This window comes from Lethenteron reissneri, chromosome 38, assembly GCF_015708825.2.
Source record: "Lethenteron reissneri isolate LAM-NWPU_2019-01 chromosome 38, ASM1570882v1, whole genome shotgun sequence".
Taxonomy (NCBI): domain Eukaryota; kingdom Metazoa; phylum Chordata; class Hyperoartia; order Petromyzontiformes; family Petromyzontidae; genus Lethenteron; species Lethenteron reissneri.
This window is the reverse complement of record NC_083816.1, coordinates 11,222,742-11,246,310: the sequence shown is the minus strand read 5'-3', so window position 1 is coordinate 11,246,310 and position 23,569 is coordinate 11,222,742. Positions and strand designations below refer to the sequence as shown.

General features: G+C 45.9%; 2 protein-coding genes across 2 annotated transcripts in view; both read left to right on the top strand.

Annotated features, from left to right (window-relative positions):
• LOC133351732 (hepatocyte growth factor receptor-like) overlaps window positions 1–13,503 on the top strand; it is a 52,249-nt gene extending 38,746 nt beyond the window's left edge. Inside the window, 11 exon segments of the mRNA XM_061567168.1 lie at window positions 154–363; window positions 920–1,075; window positions 2,450–2,606; window positions 3,180–3,308; window positions 4,546–4,773; window positions 5,928–6,011; window positions 7,568–7,749; window positions 8,117–8,226; window positions 9,535–9,700; window positions 10,056–10,192; window positions 10,709–13,503. Coding sequence (XP_061423152.1) covers window positions 154–363; window positions 920–1,075; window positions 2,450–2,606; window positions 3,180–3,308; window positions 4,546–4,773; window positions 5,928–6,011; window positions 7,568–7,749; window positions 8,117–8,226; window positions 9,535–9,700; window positions 10,056–10,192; window positions 10,709–11,024 — 1,875 coding nt within the window. The 3' untranslated portion in view covers window positions 11,025–13,503.
• A 7,569-nt stretch (window positions 13,504–21,072) lies between these two features.
• Window positions 21,073–23,569, top strand: part of LOC133351790 (ubiquitin-like modifier-activating enzyme 1) — a 29,596-nt gene continuing 27,099 nt past the window's right edge. The window contains 2 exon segments of the mRNA XM_061567320.1: window positions 21,073–21,189; window positions 21,553–21,657. Of these exon segments, the coding sequence (XP_061423304.1) occupies window positions 21,100–21,189; window positions 21,553–21,657 (195 nt within the window). The 5' untranslated portion in view covers window positions 21,073–21,099.

The window sequence follows — 23,569 nt, the reverse complement described above, 5'->3', positions numbered from 1 at the left end:
AAATAATAATATTTTATTATGTTTTATTTTTAGTATTTTATTATTTCGCTTCTACGTGACTTTACCGAAAGAACCAAGAAGATGAAACTGTACGTTGTTATTATTATTGATATGGGCTCTGGCATGTGGCACTGGTGGTTTCCTCCTCTGTAGGACTGTGTGGTGATGGAACATGGCTTGGAGATGTTGTGCCTGGCTCCCGAGCCTGCACAGGGCCCAGGCATCGCGCAGCTCACCTTCAAGTTTGACAGACTCAACGTGGGCAGCTTCAGCATGACCTACCTCAAGAAGCCGCCCTTCTTCATGCTGCCTATCGCCAACCCCACCGTGATCACCACCTCCGGCTCCCAGATCAACATCACCGTTATGTGACCCTCGATATTAGTACTCCGGGTGGCTGGGTGTACGTAGCTTACAGATCGGCGCTAAACATTAATGGAGTGCATGAACTAATTCCCACTCGGTCTTTTATGTACGCTTTAATTCTACGAGTGGTCAAACGGGAACGCGTGTATTCGAGAACAAACGGGTGATATATATATAGATATCGTTCTGACTGTTAAGAGAAGTAAGTGAGCTTGGACAGGACATGTCGACAGCCAGCGGTGATGGCCGCTGGATAGAGACAAATTACCGGGTGGCAGCCAAGGGAGGGATCGTGCCCAAGCTGATGTTTACCGAGGGGATAGAGCGGTGAATCGGCTCCTGTGCAGGCACTGGGTGGATTGTTACTTCGACGAGTCCTGCCCCTAGCCTTCATACTTTTAAGATAATAATAATGATTTACTTGAATATATTTGAATACGTTGAGTTATTTCTGCTTTTCATTCGAAACCCAGTGGAAATCTGTCGAGCACTGAACCCAGTATGCTCACGTGCTCCGTCTGTGTGCGTTTGCGTGTGCCTGCTGCACTTGCAGAGCGAGGCGCTTGCAAAGCTGGTGCAGTTGTACCAAGTGACGCTGATGGTGGACACGTGGAGGTGCGGTGATGTGACCGTGGGCCCCACGTGGGTGTCGTGCAAGATCCCAGGGGAAGCCATGGCTGAGTCAACCAGAGACAGCCTGCCGCTGTCGGTGAGTGATAATATGAGGATTCGAAATTAATATTTAGCTTAGGCCACGTCATAATTTGGCCAAATTTCTCTCGTGAGACCCTGCACCGGCATTTTACCATTTAGATACGAGGTTTCGCTTGAGACTCTGTCAAGCATCTTCAGGATAGGATCCAGGAAGTCAGATTTAAATCCAGGAATTGAGACGTACGTGCAAAATTTTACTTGTGATAATTGTTCAACTCACTGGTGAGCTGAAACGCTAATAATTGCTTTGCGTAATGCTTATACACATGACAATTACATTTGTTTGGCTATTTTCAGATGGTATAGGGTCACACAACACAAATTTGACCAGATCTTTAACGTAGGCTAATCCAAAATGATATGATGCGGAAATCTACGTGTTAAGTTAAATTGCAATAACCTACCTCTGGCTCGATACGATCCATTACTCCATTTTATACGGCCCATGGTCACCTGAGGCCTGCCACTTCAAAACAGTCCACGAAATATATGTATCTGTCACTGCAAGCATCTTAGTTGCACTTATCGGGTATTCGAGGGAAATATTTTTGACCGAGCAACAATATGTTGCTATCTTTTGCATGCTTCGTCACCTGTTGTCTTGCAAGTAGTTCCGTACACACAGTCAATGTATGTCCTGCCAACGGTGTTTGAAAGTCCGATTTGGCGCTCAGTGTGGAAAGGTTCCCCAGCCCTGCCTTAGGTCAAACCGATTGTCATTGTCGCCATCATCATCATCATCAGATAACATTGTATTTTCATAATTGTTGGCACCCGTTAGATGTAGATTTTCTGGACTGGTCACGACTTTCCATAGCGGTAGCCGCCAGTGCAAAAATAGGGGCGCTTTTCCATTATAAGCGCCTAGTCACATGACCTCACTGCCACCATTGCTTTTCTTGCTACAAAAAGCCATTGTATTTAAATAAAAATTTACTCCAATTTTTTTCGTCACAGTTAATCACCGTCAATCATTTTTATTTTCATCATCGCCATCAAGGACGGTAAAGTTCAGTTGCGAATTTTTATAGTTGTCATCAAGAACAGTAAAAGTAAGATTAATCGTCGACAGGCAACACAACCAGGAACATGTCTGAGAGGTTATCCGCCGCTAGAATGGAGAAATTATTATATCAGCTCTTGTGCAAGTGTTGGGCGGATTGTTACACCGATGGACCAAGAGATGGCGCGGGTTTGAGAGGCTTTCATCCAGCAATGAATTGATCATAGATGATGATGATGATAATAACAATAGTAATGGAAGTTAGGAGGTAGGGCAGTCGCGTATCGCCACAACGATCTTGCGGAGACGCTATGGGGAGGTCGCTCGCTCGCTCTCACCCTCGCGCGTGTTTTGCGTCACGCTCAGGTGAACCTGTGTCAGCTGAAGCGCATCCTCGAGGAGGTGAAGCTGCCACCGCGCCACAACCACACAGTGGGCGTCGTCGTCGGCCTCCTCATGGCCGCCCTGGTCATCGCCATCGCCGCATTCGCCGTGCTGCGCGCCCAACGCTTCAGGAAGAAAGGTAGCGGCGGCAGCAATGGCGGCGGCGCCAATCCCCAGGCTTCCACGAACTGGGACGGCGGAATATGAGGGAGACCTCATGCGATACGAGGCTTTTGGCTGGCCATCGAACAAAGACGGTCGCCGCGTCGCGCGCATACAGATGCGCTTCTGCAGCCGATATTAGGATGCAATTGGAGCTATGCACTTTTAAATCACGTTTGTCACGTAAACAAAACGTGCCACTTCATTACTACTTCAGCACACCGGTGTGTTGGAGTATAAACCCACAGCATTTACAATTTGAGTTTCATCAGGCGATTATGGCATAATAGTAACTAATTGGCACGTTTTGTTTACGTGGCAAACCTTACTAATTGGCTGTGTCGGATGGTCGCGGGTTTAATGACACATTTATATTAACGCGATCTAACCTAAAAAAAATTATTGTTCGCGATAAATCTCGTTTAACGTGTGGGCTGCTGCGCATCGGGGACCAAGTCATACCCTCCCCTACGCGATGCCGCTCGGCGACTCCATCTTTGTCTTTCATGAAGGAACCGGCCGCACGCGCCGCTCTCGTTGACTCTTTCAGGCTCCAACCACGCGGCCGTGAATGGACATCCCAACCTGGAGCTGTTGTCAGAGGATCGGCGAAACAGCCGCGTGGAGGTGTCCACCCTACTGCGGCCCAACACCGACTACAGGGAGCCTCTCCTGAGCGGTGGGGACGCCTGACTCGGATTTAAAACTGATTTCTTTGGAAGCGTATTCTTCGGGTCTTTCGGTAAAGTCACGTAGATAGGTTTAAAGTAATACAAATAAATAAACAAAAAACTACGACGTTTCGATCGCAACACAAGCGGTCGTCATCAGGCGGAGAGAAAAGGGGGGTAAGCCTCTAAATGCAACTGTTTATAAAGGTTTAAAATGGGCATCGCCCAAGTGTCAGAACGGAATGGGCGGGGCACAAGAGTCTAGGCCAGCAGTAGATTCATCGGAAGCGCTTTGTTGTTGTCTTTCGTTTGGTGTCCTTCCCCCGCACCACCGATTAGCAAAGTTGGCTACGTACGGTGCGAAAGAAGTTCAACATACACACGTTGACTACGTAGTCGCAGAATTTTGCAGATTGTATGTCTTTCTTTTATTTATAAAAATGCTGCTATCGTCTTCATTGTCGTGAAATAATGTTTACCTGCAGAGTTCTCGCAGCGATTGGCACCACCTTGTGTCAGAGAATGGTCGCGGAAGATGATGTCACAACCACTTCTGTCACTGCTGACAGATCGCTTTGACAACACTGGTGGAAAACCTATTAAAGCCCCGCAGAGATGATTACATGTGACGTTTCTGCAAAGCTAAAAAATAAAAATAGTAAAATCATACCTTTTCACATTTTAGGGGTAATTATAATAATAGTAGTTCAATTTGTAACGCGCGCAAATTTGCAGACATAGTGGCCGCAACTCAGAGGCGCGGAGCCAAGCTCAGAGTCGCTCAAAAGCATGATTGTAGAGGTGAGTTTTTAAGTGTCTCTTGAAGGAGGCGATTGAGGTGATGCTGCGAATGTGCAGAGGGGTGATGGCGTTCAAGACTGTTGGGGCTGCCACCGAGAAGCGGCGCATAGACATGACCATCCTGGATCTTGGTATCAAGAGGAGGTCGTGAGTCGCGCTGCGCAGGCATCTGCCGTGTGCTGAGCTGCAAGTTGTCAATAATGAAGAAAGCTCCTTTTGTGATGCTTATTCAAGGACACGCTCTAGTTCTGTGATATCTTCTTCCATGAGCCGTTCTCCAACCCGGGGGCTGCGATGCATCGCTCTGCGACAGTTCCGCGAGGACATTTGTCTCGTGACTTGTTATTAAATGGCATAACATCGGGACCAATGTGTACCTATTCATCTGACTGAATAGAATGTTTCTTTTAAAATGTATGTTTGCTGTGGCTCCCTGTGGCTCAGAGCATGAACTTGCCAGTGCGCCGTCAGGCTCCGCCGAGTCATGGGGCACGGTGTTCAGCCCCGGCTACCGGGTAGGGGACCGAGGGGGGGTCGGGGGGGTCAGGCGGATGACCTCGGTGGAGGTGCTGAGGCTCGACCTCCTGAACCCCGCGCTGCTGGACGAGGTGCGGCCCGTGCTCATCCCAGAGTCGGAGCTGAGCGTGCACGGAGATCGCGTCATCGGCAAGGGTGAGGAGGAGGTGTTTATTTATACTTGAGGGATCTGATGAGCGATAGAGTTTTTTTTTTTCATAGATGTCCAGTTGGGGCGGGTCAGAACGTTACAACAGCAAACAATATATAAAAACATGATGCAAAGCATAGGAAAGGTAAATAAATCGCTTTAAAAAATATACAAATAAAACTACAATTTTTTTTACATTACTAGGTAAAGCCCACGAAGGTTTTTAACTTATTTTTCAGAAGTGGCCTTGCCACTAATGATGGCTCAACAAAGTGGCTTTTCACGTGGAAACTTCTAGCAGTGAAATAATCTGGGTGCATCATGCGAGGAAGAGTGAAGATGTACAAATATTCGGGGGGTTGGTTATGATCGAGAAGTACAATGGAGGGAGAAGAGGAGTGAATGACAGAGCAGAATAGAGGAACAGAGAGGCTCGAGAGATGGAACAAGGCAGGGGGGAGGAGGAGAAAGATGCAGTGACAAATGAGAGGTTAAGAGAGAACAAGCAGATGGAGAGAGAACGACGAGGTGAGAGCCCGTTGAGACAAAAGTCTCCTCCGAGGGAGACCTGGGGAGAGAGATAGAAACAGTAGGAAGGAAATAGGGAGGGAGGGAGGGAGGGAGGGAGGGAGGGAGGGAGGGAGGGAGGGAGGGAGGGAGGGAGGGAGGGAGGGAGGGAGGGGGAGAGAGAGAGAGTGAAATAGACGAAGAAGGGAAAGGGGCAAAGGGAGAGAGCGCGCCAAAGGTGTGTGAGGAGGAAAAGACAACGTGGAGTGAGGAGCGATGTGAGAAAGAGAGAATTCAAGACCTAGAGAGTGCAAAATAAACAGAATACGAAAATGAAAAAATGTGGATTGTTAAAGTAATCGTTATAAATGGGAAATTTACTGAAATTGATGCTTAGAACTCCATACTTGGTAGATGTGTTTATACATTATATTCGATGGGTTAATTATGAATGAGGTAGATTTTACAACAGAAGATGATATTGCTTCTTGTTCAACTTATCATGATTTGCGACAGCAGTGATAACTCTGCGCCTATGACGACACTGTAACGAAGTCGGTTGAAACAACGCCGACGACAACGACAACAACAATAATCATAAACACACATTTCATGACATTTGACAATAAATCCGAAACGCGTGTTGTTGCAGGTCACTTTGGCTGCGTTTACCATGGCTCTCTGAAAGACTCTAAAAGCAACAAGGAGATCGTTTGTGCCGTGAAGTCCTTGAACAGTGAGTTGCGCGTTTATATTTTATTCACCGATTTCTCCCGTTCTCACATGGGGGCCCCTCCTCAGGGGTCACACACACAAACACGCCGCCTTTTTTTTTTAATCTTTTGCGCGTTTCCCCGCAGCGATGGGCTTTCTCGTCGCTTGCGGAAAGCGTTGGGGTATGAAGCACGTGTTTCTATTATTGATGACGGGGTCAGTGATCATTTCCGCTGGCTCGCAGTGACCTGCTGTTTTTTGTTTTGTTTACGCGTAACAGAAAAGAGCCAACGCGCCGGTTCGATACAAAATACCCTCGCTTGGCAGCAATGTAACGGATTAAGCGAGGCGCGCTCGTTTTAAACGTACTCGGCATTCCATTACCATCTACATCTCCTTCTGTTCAGCTGCATAACGTGTATGTGCGAAAGCTTGTACTGCCAAGCAAATTACTTCGATATTAACAAAATAGAATGGCTGTTTGCAATATAAATTTGGTTAGTTTCCCTTTTAAACCTTAAAATAATAATGTGAAGTGAATTTAAAACAATGACAGCAAAACCCCAACATCAAAAGTCGACATTAAGGGTTGATTGTAAATTTAAATTTGTTGATTTGCATTAAAACTGATGTTTTTATCTCGGGTCAGTTTTACTGCTTAAGATATTTGACCAATCTCTGGGTCGGTTTTTTTCCAAATGCGGGAACTCTGGAGTGCTTGTACAAACCCCACACAACAACAACAACAACCGCCATTCACCACTGAGTAGCGGTGACATCATCACAACGCTTGTGCCACTTTAAGGCCACGTGAAGTGTCGAACGCCCACTGGCAGGAGGTCATGGGACAGACCCAGCAGGTGCCATGGGTCGACTGACCGAGATGACTGGCCGATGCAAACTCCACACACACTTGCGTGCGTGTAAATAAAACTCAAATGTTGCACAGAAAAGTCAACCAACGTATTTGCTGGACTGCCATTGACTAGAATACTCCATTGATTAGAAGTAACGATTACAGTCATGATACCACTAGTAGTACTACAACATGGCACAGTAGATAAAAAAATATAAGTTGATTGGACCGATTTGCCACATTAAAAATAGTGATCATTCATTGAATCGCAGCAATTAATTGATTCACAAATAATTGATTGAATCATGAACACTCGCGGAATTGCAAAGCAGGCAGAATAGGACCAGGTGAATCACTACATTCCTACAAAGACAAAGACCCCCCGTTTAGCCTTAACCAACTGGTGGGGCAAGTGCTGTTAGCGAGTAGCACCTATGAAGGCCAGCACGATACACAGTGGGGTGGGTGGCCAACACCACGTCCGACCGCCTTTATCTCCCCAGTGGCGATGTTTTTACACACTGCACCAAATACTCATTTGAGGCCGAGTTGATCTAGTGGAGGCCCAGGACCGATTCAGATAATCGTCACTGGGTGTTAGCCGTTAGCGGGAATCGAACACGGGACGCCGGATTCATAGCGCAGCACGCTAACCGCTACGTTATATTCCTACTCGCACGCGCACGCACGCGCACGTCTCTCCGCTGCCTGTCTCTGCGCAGGGATCACGGAGGTGGAGGAGGTGGAGCAGTTCCTGCGAGAGGGCATCATCATGAAGGGCTTCCACCACCACAACGTGCTGTCGCTCCTCGGCATCTGCGTGCCCACCCACGGTCTGCCTCTCGTCGTGCTGCCCTACATGCAGCACGGAGATCTGTGCCACTTCATCCGCGACGAGGAGCGGGTGAGCCGCTTCATCGCTCCATCTCCGCGGCAGACGTCCTCTCAATGTATTATTCTCCCCTTTGGCTGCTACTCCATCGTTGGTCTGAACCATCATCGCTTTCTTGCCGTGTGTCTTGCCAAAGCACACTTTCTTTCTTAGCGATTTGAATTATGTCATTCACCCTGCGTACATTCTACAACCCTCACTTTGACTTTCAATTTAATTCCCAGCGTACGCCTCTTCACGCTTGTTTGTGCACTTTTCAGCTTTTGTTTCATCGTATTTGCCAATGTCCATGCTTTGATCCACATGGTGTGTTGCTTTTCATTCATCGTGCTGGATTGCGAATGTATCGCGTTACTCTTTTGCCACATTGCTTTTCCAGAATCCCACGGTCAAGGACCTCATAGGATTTGGTCTCCAGGTGGCCAAAGGCATGGAATACCTGGCACTCAAGAAATTTGTGCACAGAGACCTCGCTGCACGGAACTGCATGTGAGTTGGACACACACAGACACAAGAAACAATTTACAGACGGAACAAGGTGATAGATAGAAAAAAGAAAAAAAGATATCAAACTTAGAGATGTAATGCAACTCGGAGAGTCGGCCAACACAACAGTTAACACTATAAATGGTTGATCAACGTCCTTCCCAAGATTGCTAAATTTTGCATCTATCTTCTCTATCACCTTTTTCCCTCTGTAAATTTTACCCCCACCCTCTCGCCCGTTACGGCAGCCCCTCCCCTCCCCCCCCTCGGATTAGCCGAGGAATGCCTAGCTCTGCGATCTTACATTTACTTGCAAATTCCATCCCTAGCCCCGCCCGCTTACCCTTGGGTTGTACCCACCACAAACGTCTATAACCTCTGGTTGCAGTAGCTCTCTCGCTACGTTTCCTCCTGCCTCAGCAGTCCGCCTGCTGTGTTGTTTCACCTGAAGACGATGGATTGTGTTGCTATCGAAACGTCGTGATCTATTAGCTATTTTTCTATCTACGTGACTTTACCGAAAGAACCAAAAAGTACATAAAGTAACGTTGATCATTAGGCTGAACTTGCCCAATGAGAAAACTATCAACTTCTGTGCCATAATCTATATTAAAAATACTTTATAGTTATAAGCAAAGACTCGACTATATGTACTTGTGCCATTCAGCTCACTAGACATATCATTAGGATTCATATCACTGACTCAGTCACAACAGTTCAGTAAATACTGGTCTATCAATGGCTTATTCCATTTTGAATCTGAATAATGATTACTAAATGTAGCCGGTCTGTGTTGCATCCGCCTCTCCCATGGACAATTGCAATTAACGATTAAACACAAGTCTACGCTACACATATATCGTGAGTGTAAGGATCTATTTTTTGTTGCAAAATCGATACATCATAAAATTGCAATTATCAATATGTAGTGTTGTTTGTTAATAAATGCACTCCAATTTCCTTGTTGCTGCATTCCAATGACCACATCAACTAAAGTAGAGCCACATACATTTTGATGAATTGAAAAACCAGGCGTGGAGTTTTTGTCATGTCAAACTGGAGCCTGGAGCCACTCCTATGCAGAGCCATTCCATTTTTTGCGATCCAGTAGTGTAGAAATTAAGTGCGAAGGTATCACACCTGCCACTGGGGCTTCTGGGCCGGTGTGGCCCCAAGTGCTTGGCTATGAAGACAGAGGGAGACATTGGACAGGGGGTGGCCCCTTTACATTCCTTGCACTGGGCAGAGCCCATGACCGATGTTGCACCACAACTGACGTCATCACCCACACGTTCTGGGATTTGTGTGTAGGCTCGACGAGACGTTCACGGTGAAAGTGGCGGACTTTGGGCTGGCGAGGGACGTGGTGGACAAGGAATACTACAGCGTGACGGCGCACCGTGGCGCCAAGCTGCCCGTCAAGTGGATGGCGCCCGAGAGCCTGCAGACTCAGAAGTTCACCACCAAGTCCGATGTGGCAAGTCCTCCCCCCCCACCCCCATCCCCTCCGTGCCCCACGATGGTGCAGCTGGTAGTGCGTGTTGGTGAAGGAACGGTTGCGTAGACGTGGGAGCGTAGGAGCATGCTACGACAATGGATTTTGCTGTGCTGCCCCTGTGTTTCCCACATCGTAGCCCCACACAGATACCTGCTTACTTTTCCATCCCGAGCAAAACGTAAGGGAATTTTGAGCGCACTTATTGACATTTTTCTAAGTTGGCAGCTCCTTAATGTAACAGTGGCCAGAAGTATATCGAGGATGTGTCGGATGTCTGCGGGGACCAACGCTTGTTCCCGTACCCTGTCCGCCACCCCACTTTTCCCGCCTGCAGTGGTCGTTTGGCGTGCTGGTGTGGGAGCTACTGACGAGGGGGGCCTTCCCCTACTCCGACGTGGACCCCTACGACCTCACGCCCTACCTGCTGAGGGGCCGCCGCTTGCTGCAGCCCGAGTACTGCCCCGATGACTTGTGAGTCCAGCCCCAGCCTCGCGCTGCCCTGCCTCTCGTGCTGCTTCTGCATTGCATGTTGTATGTTGCTGAACTTCTTTGGCACTGTGCGTCACCAACCGTGCTAATCGGAGGTGCAGGAAACTATCCTTAAATAGCCTTCATTGTGCTGCTCTTCCTTAAGCTACCTTGCTTTGTCCTGTCTGGCCTTATAATGCCCTGCTTTCTACTGCCCTGTTTGGAATTGCCGTGCCTTATTTGTTGCCATCATACCCAACTAAATGCTTAGTTGTTCCCCTTTTTAAAATAAGTGCTTTACATAACACCAATGTTAAATAGTCCATAATTTTCTAAGGAAGGCCTCACTGTGCCTTAAATATATATTTTACAAAGGTCCTGCATTCGGACATTTGGGCAATTGCATATTTAATATATTTTTTTTTATGTGAGAGAAAAACATTGCCTGGATAATTCCAACGCACGTACGGAGATGACGCTGACAATTATCTTTGTCTCTCTCCCCGTCTGTGCCGTTAGGTATCAACTGATGCTGGAGTGCTGGAGCCACAAGCCAGAGATGCGGCCCACGTTCACGTCGCTCATCTCCGAGCTGACTTCCACGCTCGATGCGCTCGAAGGAGACCACTACATCAACCTCAACGTCACCTACATCAACCTGGACGCGCCGTACGCCTACCGCAGCGCTCTGCCGGCCCTCGACTCTCCCCGGGAGCTCTACAACACGCCGAGCGTTCCTCCCTGTCCGCCCGATGACAAGGACAGTGCTGCTGTGAATGGCAGCACTGCTGTGGCGGATATTACAGGGGATCGGCCGAACTCGGTTGTCTCCTAAAGCATGGACTGGAAGAGCCGTAATGTCGCTCGGTACAGGGCCCAGCTCTCAAGAGGGACCTCGTCAGCAGCAACAGCAGTAGCAACGAGAGTTTTCCAAAGCTGGCCACGATGAACCGAAAGCCTGCGCATATGCTTAACCTAGTGAGTTGTCTAACCACGACCCAATTTCTGCCAATAGCGGACAGATGCCTCGAGTGCCCATTCTGAGCTCTGCAAAGACACTCGGATAGCTGCCTGTGAATCCATGGTGTGTGAAAGAGTGAAATCTAACTCATTTGGTACGGGTTGGAGGCCCTGTGTTAGGGTGGAGATGCCTGAACAATTGTCGCAACCGCACAAGATGCAGTGAGTGGCGACGGTGGTGACAAGAGACTGATGTCAGTAGAGGCCACACTCGCTGTCCTCGGACTAGAGAGGAGGGCCGCAGCACCTTTGTACTCATGACGGCCAGCTCAGCCTTTGGCTTGACACGATGTTTGAGCAGCGGAGGCCCTCAGGAACCACATTTTAGTTTTCCTCGTGACAAAAAATCGACACTGAGAAGTCTGACGTCGCCGAGCTGCACGGCCGGACTGAGGACCGTGAACCAAAGTTCAGCAAGAAGAGACGGAGATGGTCACTTCGTGTTTAGAGACTGACAACTGTGGTGTGTGTGATTATTTGTCAACTGAATATGATAAGTTAATTTACAGGGTAATTCGATTCTATAACGTGTTATCCCCCTTGAGCGGAGCAGAGTAATGTTTTATTGAATGTTAATATTCCAGTGGTAACTGTATTCGTGTATTTTTCACTGATGTAGTGAATTATATATATGATGTATATATGTTGGAGAATACAAAAAAACACATTTGCTGAATACTCTTTATAGCTTATGGGCGACGTAGCAATTTATTTCCATTCCAACTGCACTGATAACTATTGTTGATCTGGGAAGCAGGGCATGTGGTGTTAGATGAGCAAACATTAGTTTGTTTTTTGGTCTGGTGTCTGTTCTCTTCAAGCATTTTACTCAATAGCAATGCATATTTTATGTACCCACCCACGCCTCAATCTCAAGACTCAGGAGGGTCCTCCTGTCTTTGGAAGTTTGGGCCAATGCCATGTGCTTGGCACATGCGAGAAAGCCAGAGTGCCCAGGGAAACCCCATAACGTCGTAATAGCACTCAAAGCTCCACAGATAGATTCAATAATCCATTTGCGTGCCGCCGCTGCCTCCTGGCCACCTCGCAGCCCAAGCCTACAGCACCAGGTATTAACAGGCCTCTTCCATTCAAGTTCTAGCCAGGCTCAACTTTGCTTAGCTTCTAAGGTCTTGCTGCAAGTTGCCAAAAATTATTTGGATTGCTGAAAACATTGTTGAAACAACACAAGGCTGGGAGGAGGCTTTGCCGGATCATGGTGAGCTCACGTACACGAGACACTCACATGCAAAGGCAGTGACAGCTCTGCAGGAGGCTGTACATCACTGAGGATGCTACTCATCTATTTGTACAAAGTGTGAGCGTTATGCCCCCAAATGCATGGTGTTTTTGCAATGCAAACATTTTGATTTGCACAAAACATCTAATTTACCAAACATCCAAAGTCGGAACCCTCCAGGCATGATACTTGGTATGGATCTCCTGGTGCGATATTTATTATCGTTATAATCACAGCTCACAGAGTTTAAGAGTTTTGAAAGGATCGGGTGTGGACCAGAGAACTGGTGGTTAATGGTGGTTATTTCTGAAAGCGGTTCTCTTTTCAGACACGGTTCTGAATTTGATTTAAACTCGCAATGCATCACAAATTCTGCTCTGTGAGCATATGCTTTTGCCTTCCACAGAATTGGCTATGGGGGGGACCTCTATTATTTGATGATTACAATCATATAAAACCAATCTCCTCTTACCTCTTTCGCACATCTGTCGTGCCGGAGTTTTTTAATCTCCAGCGAGATCACTGCTGGATGTGAATGACATCTCTCATTCCGATCCAATAGAGGTATCAATTATACAACCACTAAGGAACACAGTATTATTTTCATTGGTCACAGTGATTGTGACGATAGGTGAACAAATTATATATTTTTGTAAGTGCAGTAATACAAACCACACAATTAAACACTGATGTTTGTGTTTTTTGTACATGAGGATTTTAACACAAATGATATATTAAATTCTGTTTAATATGAATATTAATCCAACAGTCTCACTGTATCTGTGAAGTACAACCAATTTGCACTGGAATTTAATTCTGTATGATATATATTGTTCCATATTGAAAAGATGATTGTATTTACTTACATGGTAGAGGGAGCACGCCAAAGTTCAAGTGAATCTCAGAAAGCATGTCGATACGACTGGTTTTATACTTTACTTAACGCTTATCGGGACTTATTTAATGAATTGTCTTCACTGTTAAATGTCGGGTATTCAGAAGTCCACAATGTACGGTCATGTTGACTCTGAAAGATTAAAAATCAATTCCTACACTCGCAGTACATGCGTCGCATTGTGCGTATTCTGTTTGTACACCTTGTAAGTATACAGGGGGCAGCGGTAGTGCAGTGGTGATACACCAACCACACTGCCAGAGTTAAACGGTTAGACACGTACGGTGCTAAAGAAGTTCAACATACGGCCCATTGACGTGTGAATAGTTCGTACTTATCCAAATGGAATACTTTAAATTCAACGTATGTTTTCCTTGGTAAATACTTAATGTGATTAAGGGATTTATTGTATAATTATAAAAAGCTGCTCACGGTAGAGGCTTTAACCAACGAGAACCACACGCAATCAAGTCAGGTGTTAATGAAGAAGATACATTAACTTCTTCTTGGTTCTTTCGGTAAAGTCACGTAGAAGGGAAATAATAAAATAATAAAAATTTAATATGAAATACAATTCTCACAAAATAAAACATAATAAAATACAATTATGTTTTATTTTTTTTATTTTATTATTTCCCTTCTACGTGACTTTACTGAAAGAACCAAGAAGATGAATCCCTGCAGTCACGAAAGCTTTAAATTGAAATACATTAACTTGCTTAGTAAGTATTCAATATGCAAGAGAAATATAAAGACCCTCGTCTGATAAATTCAAACCACTGATATAAACACTTATTGAAATTTACCTTTATGACACTTTGTTTAAGAGTACAGTTGATAAGTTATCAGTAACATTTTAAACCAAAAAAGCATTGTTACCATGAACTCACAATCAATGAAAACTAAACTGAGCTGTTCTCTCCATTGTCAGTCCTAAGCCAGTGGTTAAAATTCCACATTTTCATGGCAGGGTACAGTCTGTCCACACAGTACGTGAACCACCATAGACTTTCTAAAAAAAATGTGTCTGTTAAATATAAAACAGCAAAAACCCCACATCTTACAAACCTTTTCTATAGCTTTCTGCTGCTTGGTGCAGTAGCTAAAATGCATAAAATGTGTCCGAATTCAATTTAAAATACAAAATTTATTTTTACGTGCAATGACAGCAACATAAAATCCACCATGAAATTGTCACCAATTCCCACAAAACACTGACCATTGAAGACGGGCACATTGAGTTGGTCTAAATAATGCTGCGGTCTACAAATACAGTGGCAGCTCACCGTTTTATTCTAAACCGTCCATGTGTACGGAATTTTCATGAGTTCCTGTAAATGTGTACCGTGGGTGTTTTATAATTGAAACATGTCTCAGTCGAAAAATCACTGTTGACAGTTCTGCGATGTAATAGGTCTGGGCTGAAAGTTTACGCATTTTGCTGAAACGTAAAAATTCAGTATGCATTTCGGCCAAGTGGTTCGCAGCGTATCTTTATTTAATGTCCATTGGTGTAAATACCGTTCATTTACAAGTAATAGATTAAAATACAGCACAGATGAACATGCAGTAAACGATAAACGCGAAGCCCTGCAAATTGCTTACTGATGCCACTGCTGGCAAAAAGCTCTCCAGTACAGGGAGCTCTCGACGGCCACTCTAGAGATCATTTTTGACCACCTCTTCTAAACTGGCCAGACATCTTGAATGGAAATACATGCCCACATTTTACCCAACCGCACGTGACCTGCTGATTGACTAACTGCACACGGTACATGCAGCACGGAGTCGATATTTTTAGGTGTGCGGGGGCCTGACCTCCCAATTGAGTGGCTTACAGAAATAGAGCCATCTTGTAAGGCACATCCCCTGCAAGGCAGAGAGGTGGCTATAGGAGGCAGTTCAACAAGTAGGCTAGACTTGCTGTACTGCCTCCTTGTTTGTACACATGGGCTTTTCTCCTTCTTGCTTCCCACGTGCAAAAGCAGCATTTCCCATATACAATGACTACATTCCATGCCATGCTGCATGTACAGTATATAAACAATCTTAAATTCAGTGAGGCTTTCCTCTAAATAATCACCACGCAATTAAAAAATGACATCCAGGATTGGACTTTGCGCACTCATTACTGACTGGTCCTTTTGACTTTTTTTTTACTGCTGTTGAACTCGTGCGTCACCTTCGCTATCGTGACCCAACCGACATATGCTGGACCAATAATGTTTGCTCGGTGTGTAATGGCCTTGTGAGCCATAAGCCATTGCACTCAACCTCTAGTTCGCTGGTGCCAATCATTCCCCATGAAAGCGTTTGCCACCGCACCACTCTTTATAGCGAGACAATGCCAGCGATTGTGCACGCCACCGCAATTTGCTCTGCAGAGAGATCTGCACGGTGTTGAAGCAAATCTGGGGCTGTGTGAATGTCTTGACAATCAGGCATGCACTCATTCGGATGGTGAGCCGTGCACAATTAGTGGCCCTTGTAATGGACCGAAAGCCCTCCCTCGCCCCCCACTGCTCAAGTGTCCCTTGTGCTGGCAATTGTCGTTTCGTCGTTGTTTTGATATTGCATTTTGTCCCTGCAGAGAACGCACATAAATACAACACACTAGAGCGACGATAAATACATTCATAAATGCATGATGACACATCCTATAAACCAACTGGATTGTAATTGTTAGTGCCATGCTTTTTTATATTATATTCTCCAACGCCGATTTTAGATTCGTAAAATGATACTGAACTATATACTGCAATTAATGATTTTTTTTATTAATGAAACACCCCATCCTTGAGATTTTGACCCTAGGAAACAATTATAAAACCTCTCGCTGGAGGGGAGCCATTCTGTACAAAACCAAGGTCCGGATTTCCTGGATCTGGAGTTTCACATACATTTCAGAGGTTTGTTATAATTCGCTTCCATTCCTGGAAATCCAAACCAAATTTTCTGATAAGTGTAAACACCTCCCTGTAGACCGTGCATAGCAAGTTTGTCGATAACGCGAATTCCATCAAAATAGCACCAGCTTTGAATGATCCTGCTGTGACCCACTTTCATTTGTACAACACGTTTAAATGATGCATTCTCCCCAACTCAAAATGTTCGTACAATTATAATAATATCATCACAATCCAATGCACTGTGAATTCATTTATACGCATAGGCAGTGAAAAAATATACATACAAATGCATTTACTAATTACACGCAGAATATGGTTAACGCATGATTATTATTTTACAAACGCCACACAACCTTACGCTTTGGTGCAAGCATCGTTAGGACGATAAAACAAAGACCACGAGCCCCGTACATAATGGATTCACAATCGTCGTGTGTTACAGAGAAAACAAAAATCCCTTCTGCACAAACTTGGTGGTTGAGCCTCGGTGGTGACGTAGGAGGGGGAATTCGACAGCAGCAGAGGCGTTGCAGTCAGCCCAGTGGCTCGGTCCAGACAACAGATGTCCTCTCGCCAATAATCCCATCCAGCAGCCGGGGGTGAGTCATTTACTGATGATTTTGTTGTTGTATCACTGTTATTTTGCAACGAAAAATATTTCGATAATGATTATTTTGCTTTCCTGGTGATACTGATGTTGGTCAAGTGTTATTATGATTTCTTTAGCTTATTTACCTAAAATGTCCCCACCACGCTTATTGCATATCTATTTGTTTTCTACCTGACTGGCAATTTTAAATGATTGATATACGAGCATTATAAGTCTCGGTTTTAAAATATTGTGACACCACTGTAGGCCAATACTTCATTGAGCCGTAAATTTTAAAAAAAAGACTGTATTTGAAAATGTAAAGCTATTAAACGTGGAAAGGTGCTGCGTTGCAGGAGGAGCAAACCTTCCCGGTCATGTGGCTTCATTCTCACGATGGGGCAGTGGCTCCTGGTGTATATTAATGTGACCGGCAGTTTGCGTGAGATTGTTCTCTGTCGGGAATTCGATTACAAAATAGTGCACTGTTAGCAAACGCACCACATGACTAACAGCCATATTTGCCGGGTTTGCTGCGAAGGCTTTGGGCTCTTGCACGATTCGCCTGAGCCTATTTTACCCAAAGAAAACAATCCGTTTAATCCTCTGATTTGGCTGCTCTCATGAAGACCGGTCACCACGACTACTAATGCGTGCAGGGGCATTAAAATTTAACCCGTAAAAACAAAGTTTTTCACTATAAATCCTTTATATGCGTGGCATCGGTTTTATTTTATTATTCATTTCTGTTTTTCTTGAGTAAGAGTTTCATTTTTATCACATTTGTATTTTAAATTAAATATGAAAAAAAAATCCTAAAAAGTGGAAAATTTTGGAAAAATTTTTTCACGAAAATAAATTGTCACGCACAACGAGTCTGTGTGCAAAATGTCAGCTCGATTGGATCACGGGAAGTGGGTTAAAAAACGATCGAAAGATTTGCACGGTCGTAAGCGCGCAAGCAAGCAAGCAAGTGAACTTAATATAAAGGATTTAATAAAGCCCATCACGCGCTGTCCCTATTGAACTTGTGGTCGCAAAGCCACGGAAACCTCAGAGAAGGTAATATGAAGTCTGGTGCTGACATATGTTGCAAACGTATTGCAGTATTTTATACTGATACTATGGAGTTCGCGTTATAAGCTGGCATTGTATTAAGTTGCTTTTGACCTTTACGTATTATGTTGCTGCTTGTATGTCAGGTCTTGACTAATATAGGATTTTAATCTCAGCGTGCTCTCACGTGTTTTTAAATGAAGTATTTAAAATTTAATTACGTTAATTTATCATCATTAGCCAATCCGCTATAGGATTAAAGCCGCTACAAGCCGTGTTTGGTCGTGGGGGTTACTTGACCATACTTCACCACCCTGGTCAGTGCAGGTCGGTGAAGGAGTGAGCCAGGAACAGTACAGACATCACTCGTCACGAATGTTAGCCATGACCAGGAATCAAACTCTAGATTAACTGATTGAGTGCTGTTAACCACTGTGCCACAACTCCATTTGATCAAGTATCGGTGAATGTGTGTTGCCAAGTGATCTACACGGGAGCTCATTGCTATGCACCAAACGTCCTGGTTTCAGAAAGGCGGTTTAGCATTGCGGAGCCAAAAGTTTTAAAAAGCACGCAAACAAGATATAAGAAGCACACATTCTCTGTGCATATGCAATTAAATAAATGCATTATGGTCATTTTCTCTTTGATCACATTTGCACGTGCACTTCTTCAGGAACTGCCGATGGCTGTTGCATGTACATAGAGGCAGTGTGCTATTTAAACGCACCTACGATTAGCACGGTTGGCCATACGGACACGATTTTGCGTGTTTATGGGTTTCCGTCCTGCACTATTATTTTATTCTATGATGGGGTTTTCTCGAAATTTACAGATTCTATTAAATGTTGTGGCTTGCTGCTCAACTCATGATGGGGGCGTACCTCGATATACGCTTGGGTTGCATTCGTGAAAAACTGAACGTAGAGTGAAAAACTGTTTATCAATTTGCTAATAACGTCCCATTGTTTCACGTAAGATGCATTACACTGGAAAGTTTTTTTTGACCCAACACCTATGAAAATAACAATTTTTCAACAAAACTAAAGATGTGTTCATTCCTAAATATGGACAAAAATAACGAAACATGTAATTATAAAGAAAAAATATAATTGTTGTAGAAGGAATCCTCTACTTCCAGACGACGTATGTTACAGAGGTCTTCCATAATAGAGGTTTTTTGGGGTTAGATCGTGTAAATATATACATGTGTTGTTAAACCCGCCACCACCCGACACAGCCAACTATAGTAAGGGTTGTCACGTAAACAGACGGTGCCAATTCGTCACAAGTACAGTGCTCAGATTGTAAATGTACGTTCTGTTTACGTGACAACCCTCACTATTTGGCTGTGTCAGGGTGGTGGCGGGTTTAATGACACATTTATATATTTACGCGATCTATAAACCCAAAAAACCTCTTAAGGATGATATTGGTAACGAAAGCCTACGTGTTTTCCAGAGGTCTGTTTGTAAGTCGATCTGTTCGTAAGTCCAAATTTACTCCCTGTCGATTCCAAACATATTGTACGGCGTGTACACTAAACACGGGGAATGGTATTGATTCTAGATTTGAAGCTTTCGTGACTGCAAGGATTAATATTCTTAGGTTTTTTTCGGTAAAGTCACGTAGGTAAAAAGACGGAAGCTTGTGTTGCCTCCGAAACGTCGTGATTTAATTAATTTTTTATTTTACTTTTATTAATTTTAATTTTTTACCTAGGTGACTTTACGGGAAAAACCTAAGAATACAGGGAATGGCTTTAAAAGTTATATAATCTCCTGCAGATATAGATGCCACTGCTTATTCCCGTTCTGCAGATGTAGATGCCACCGCTGTTATTTATTGCCGGGGCGGTTGAACTTACGACTCTGTTCAGGCAACTGGACATACAGGACAGGTTTGTTCGTATCTCTGAATGTTCGTAAGTCGAATGTTCGTAAGCAGAGGAGTCCTCTGGACCGGGTTGAAGGCTTCGTGGGTAGTGGGCGGGGCTGATACGGGTATGGGCGGGGCCAGAAGCAGTAGGCGGCTATATAAGAGCGAGTGGGGCTGCCAGCTGACCACGTGGTCTGGGTTGAGCCTCCCAAAAGAATTGGCAGCTTTGTGTACTGACACATTGTGCAATATTTGCGAATAAGACCAAAATTGTCAAGGCAAGACAATGCAACCGAGTTCATTGTCACAGACCCAACATCCTTTTACTTGGTGATTACATCAAAGTGGCGCTTAAAAAAATGAAATATTAGTTTATCATTGCATGTACGCGTATAACCCTTGTTTGTCAACCCCCATGTCTTGCGGGATATGTCGACCATACTTCACTACGTTAGTCAATGCGGGGAAGTGCACAAGACGAGCCAATTCAATGGTTAAACCGGTCTCTTGCGCCTTATTATCACGCATCGAAGCAATAACATCCTGGATGCAATAACATCCAGGCTCAAACTACTTAAGCTTCACCGCAGCCTTTTTTTTACCACGCCTCCCCTCCCCTCACGACTGGACCGTATTGTCAAAGAGCTTTACAGCTCATCGGATTCCTCCACTATAAATACAGCACTCTGGTTCTGTACGCGGGTTGGCTAAACAAGTTACCCCACGTGACTGGGTAAGGCCCACCACTCCCCCACGTGGTCACGCCCCACGCCCCCCTCCCCACGTGGTCCCGCCCCACGCCCCCCCCCTCCCCACGTGGTCACGCCCCCCTCACCACGTGGTCCCGCCCCCCTCCCCACGTGGTCCCGCCCCACGCCCCCCCCTCACCACGTGGTCCCGCCCCCCCCCTCCCCACGTGGTCCCGCCCCCCTCCCCACGTGGTCCCGCCCCCCTCCCCACGCGGTCCCGCCCCCCTCCCCACGTGGTCCCGCCCCCCCCCTCCCCACGTGGTCCCGCCCCCCTCCCCACGCGGTCCCGCCCCCCTCCCCACGCGGTCCCGCCCCCCTCCCCACGTGGTCCCGCCCCCCTCCCCACGTGGTCCCGCCCCCCTCCCCACGTGGTCCCGCCCCCCTCCCCACGTGGTCCCCGCCCCCCCCTCCCCACGTGGTCCCGCCCCCCCCTCCCCACGCGGTCCCGCCCCCCTCCCCACGCGGTCCCGCCCCCCCCTCCCCACGTGGTCCCGCCCCCCCCCTCCCCACGTGGTCCCGCCCCCCTCCCCACGCGGTCCCGCCCCCCCCCTTCCCACGTGGTCCCGCCCCGCGCATGCGCCGTGCGTCTCGCGCTGGGCGCTCTGCACGTGGACGCCATCTTGTCTTTGTCCCTCCCCCGCCGGCCGCGCGCGTCGCTTTCCAGGTGCGAGGAGGAGGATTAGGCGCCGGCCGCGTCCCGCCACCCGCCACGCCGCGAGCCCCTTTCGTTTCCCTTTTGCCGCCTCGCCACGCGCGCTCCTCTATCCGCAGCCGCCAAACGCGCACGCGAGCCTCCAGTGCCGCTAACCACTCCTCCTCCATCATCGCCACCAAGTGCCCCAAGCCGCACTGCCAACGGCGCCGCGCTCGCGGTTATTTTTTTTAATTCCAACAACAATAAGACTTGTCGCTTCGCCGCGCCGTGCGAGCGGTGTGATCCGTCGGCGGTGGTGTTTTATAAGTGCTGATATTTTGGCGCTTTGGTTATATGAAGGTTAACTTCTCGCGTGCGGTCACAACCGTTTAGATGTCAAGTTCCCCACCGGCGAAGAAGCGCTGTGTCTCTGCCGACAAAACGGGTTCCTACTGCACGGCGAGCAAAGCGGCCAAGACCTCTCTGCCAAAGGACGCGGTGAGTCGCAATCTTCGCCACTCCGTTACCCTCAAAGTCACATTTTATTTGCTTTTACAAAAGCGGCGCAATGACTGCGCATCGGGGCCTAGCTAGTTTAATACCAGGCCTTGCTTTGCATTTCATAGAGCGGATAAGTACGAGCGGCTCGGCTTTTTGCGATGTCATTGGCTGGCGGGTCTGACGTCATTGCTCGGTGTCCAATGGGAATGACGAGCCGGGTGTCAGGGCAGACTTGCTCAGCCAATGGGACGCGCGGCTTGCTTATCCGGTGTGGGAAGTTGTAGCTGTTGTAATTCGCAAGTAACGATTTTTTTTGTTCTCTCGCGGTTCTCCGTGCGGCGTTTTTTGTTGTTTCGCGTCGTTTTCCGAGTGACCGCATTCGCGGCGTTTTAAACTACGGCGACGTGGTCAAGTCACCCCCGGTAAGGTTTGAGAATGTGTCAACGTTTTAGCGACGATGCGGTGACGAGGGAGGCGTTTGGCCGTCGTCGTCTCGCACACGCGAGAATGTTCGCCCGGCGAACTCCCCACGTAGACGAGAGGTGGTTTGGTGGATCACGCGAATGTGACGAAACCCTCCTTACCCTGGGCGAGTACTCAACGAGTCGTTTGAACATTGACATTACTGGTGGCGGGTTTAACCACACTTTATATATTTACGCGGTCTAACCCACAAAAACTTGTTTTATGGATGAAATTGGTCGCGGAAGCCTACGTGTTAAATTAACATTACTGCTGTTTCATTACTGTATTGACTTTACCATTGTCTTTGTATTTAAATAATCCGTATTTTGTAAAAAAAAATACATGAGCCTTCATAATGCGTTGCTTTAAAGACCTGTTTTGACATATGGCAGCGCTATCTTTACGCTTAATTACACAATTCTGTAATGTGAAAGCTTAATAGCAACTTGGTATTTTATTTAATACATACACCGTGATAAGGTAATATTTGTATTTTAATGTTAATCGACACTTAGATGTTTCAGAATGTGACGCGTTAGTGTGTCGGTAATTGTGCCAAGTGTCATTGAGTTGGGCGGATAGTGCGTCATGTGGAGTCGTAATAGTGCTCTGAGCGTTGTGAATACAGCCTCCGTTCATCACCGATCCATAACCTATTGATCACTCATCCTATTTACCACTCATTCACCGCGAGCATTAAACGCTGGGTGATTCACAAGCGTAGCCTTTGAACGTAGTCGTGTTCGGTCAAGCAGTGTTGAAAAGCCGCCACTGCTGCCCCCATACACACACACTGTTGTGGCGTGTTACCACGGTTCAAATTAAATACTAACGAAAAGGTACCAAGCAATCCATGCAGTTGTACAGATTATACATAATTACATATACTAACAATGTTTTTGATTAAACATCTAGAAATTACTTTTACATACCAGTTACGTTTATATATGTTTAGTGTATATCATTTTACAGTAATTAGGTCAACGTGTAAACACATACAATTAATTTAGTATTTTTCTCATGTAACGTTTCACATTAAGGTTTCTATTAAAAAAACACACCGAAATCCATTTTATGTTAAATTAGACTTCTCTTTTGAGTTGTGCAGTTATATTTTGTGCTCAACTAAAACCTGGATTTGAGAAGTTGAAGTTTTAACCATAGGTGCATTGTTATCTTACACCTCTTGGTGATACTATTATTGGCTGTAAAAAAAAATCCCGGACCTTGGGTATTTTCACTGATAACACATTTCCGATTCAGTTGTAAGCTGTTTTGTGCAGAAAAAACCCGATGAAAATCAGTTTTAACAGCAGGAGAAACCAGTCTTTAAAAAATCTATTATTTATCATTTCATACTGTAAAGGAAGAGTTTTTCACCAGGAGTATTCAAGCTTACACGTCTCTTAATGTGTTTTGAGCATTCCTTTCACTTCCCCTTCAA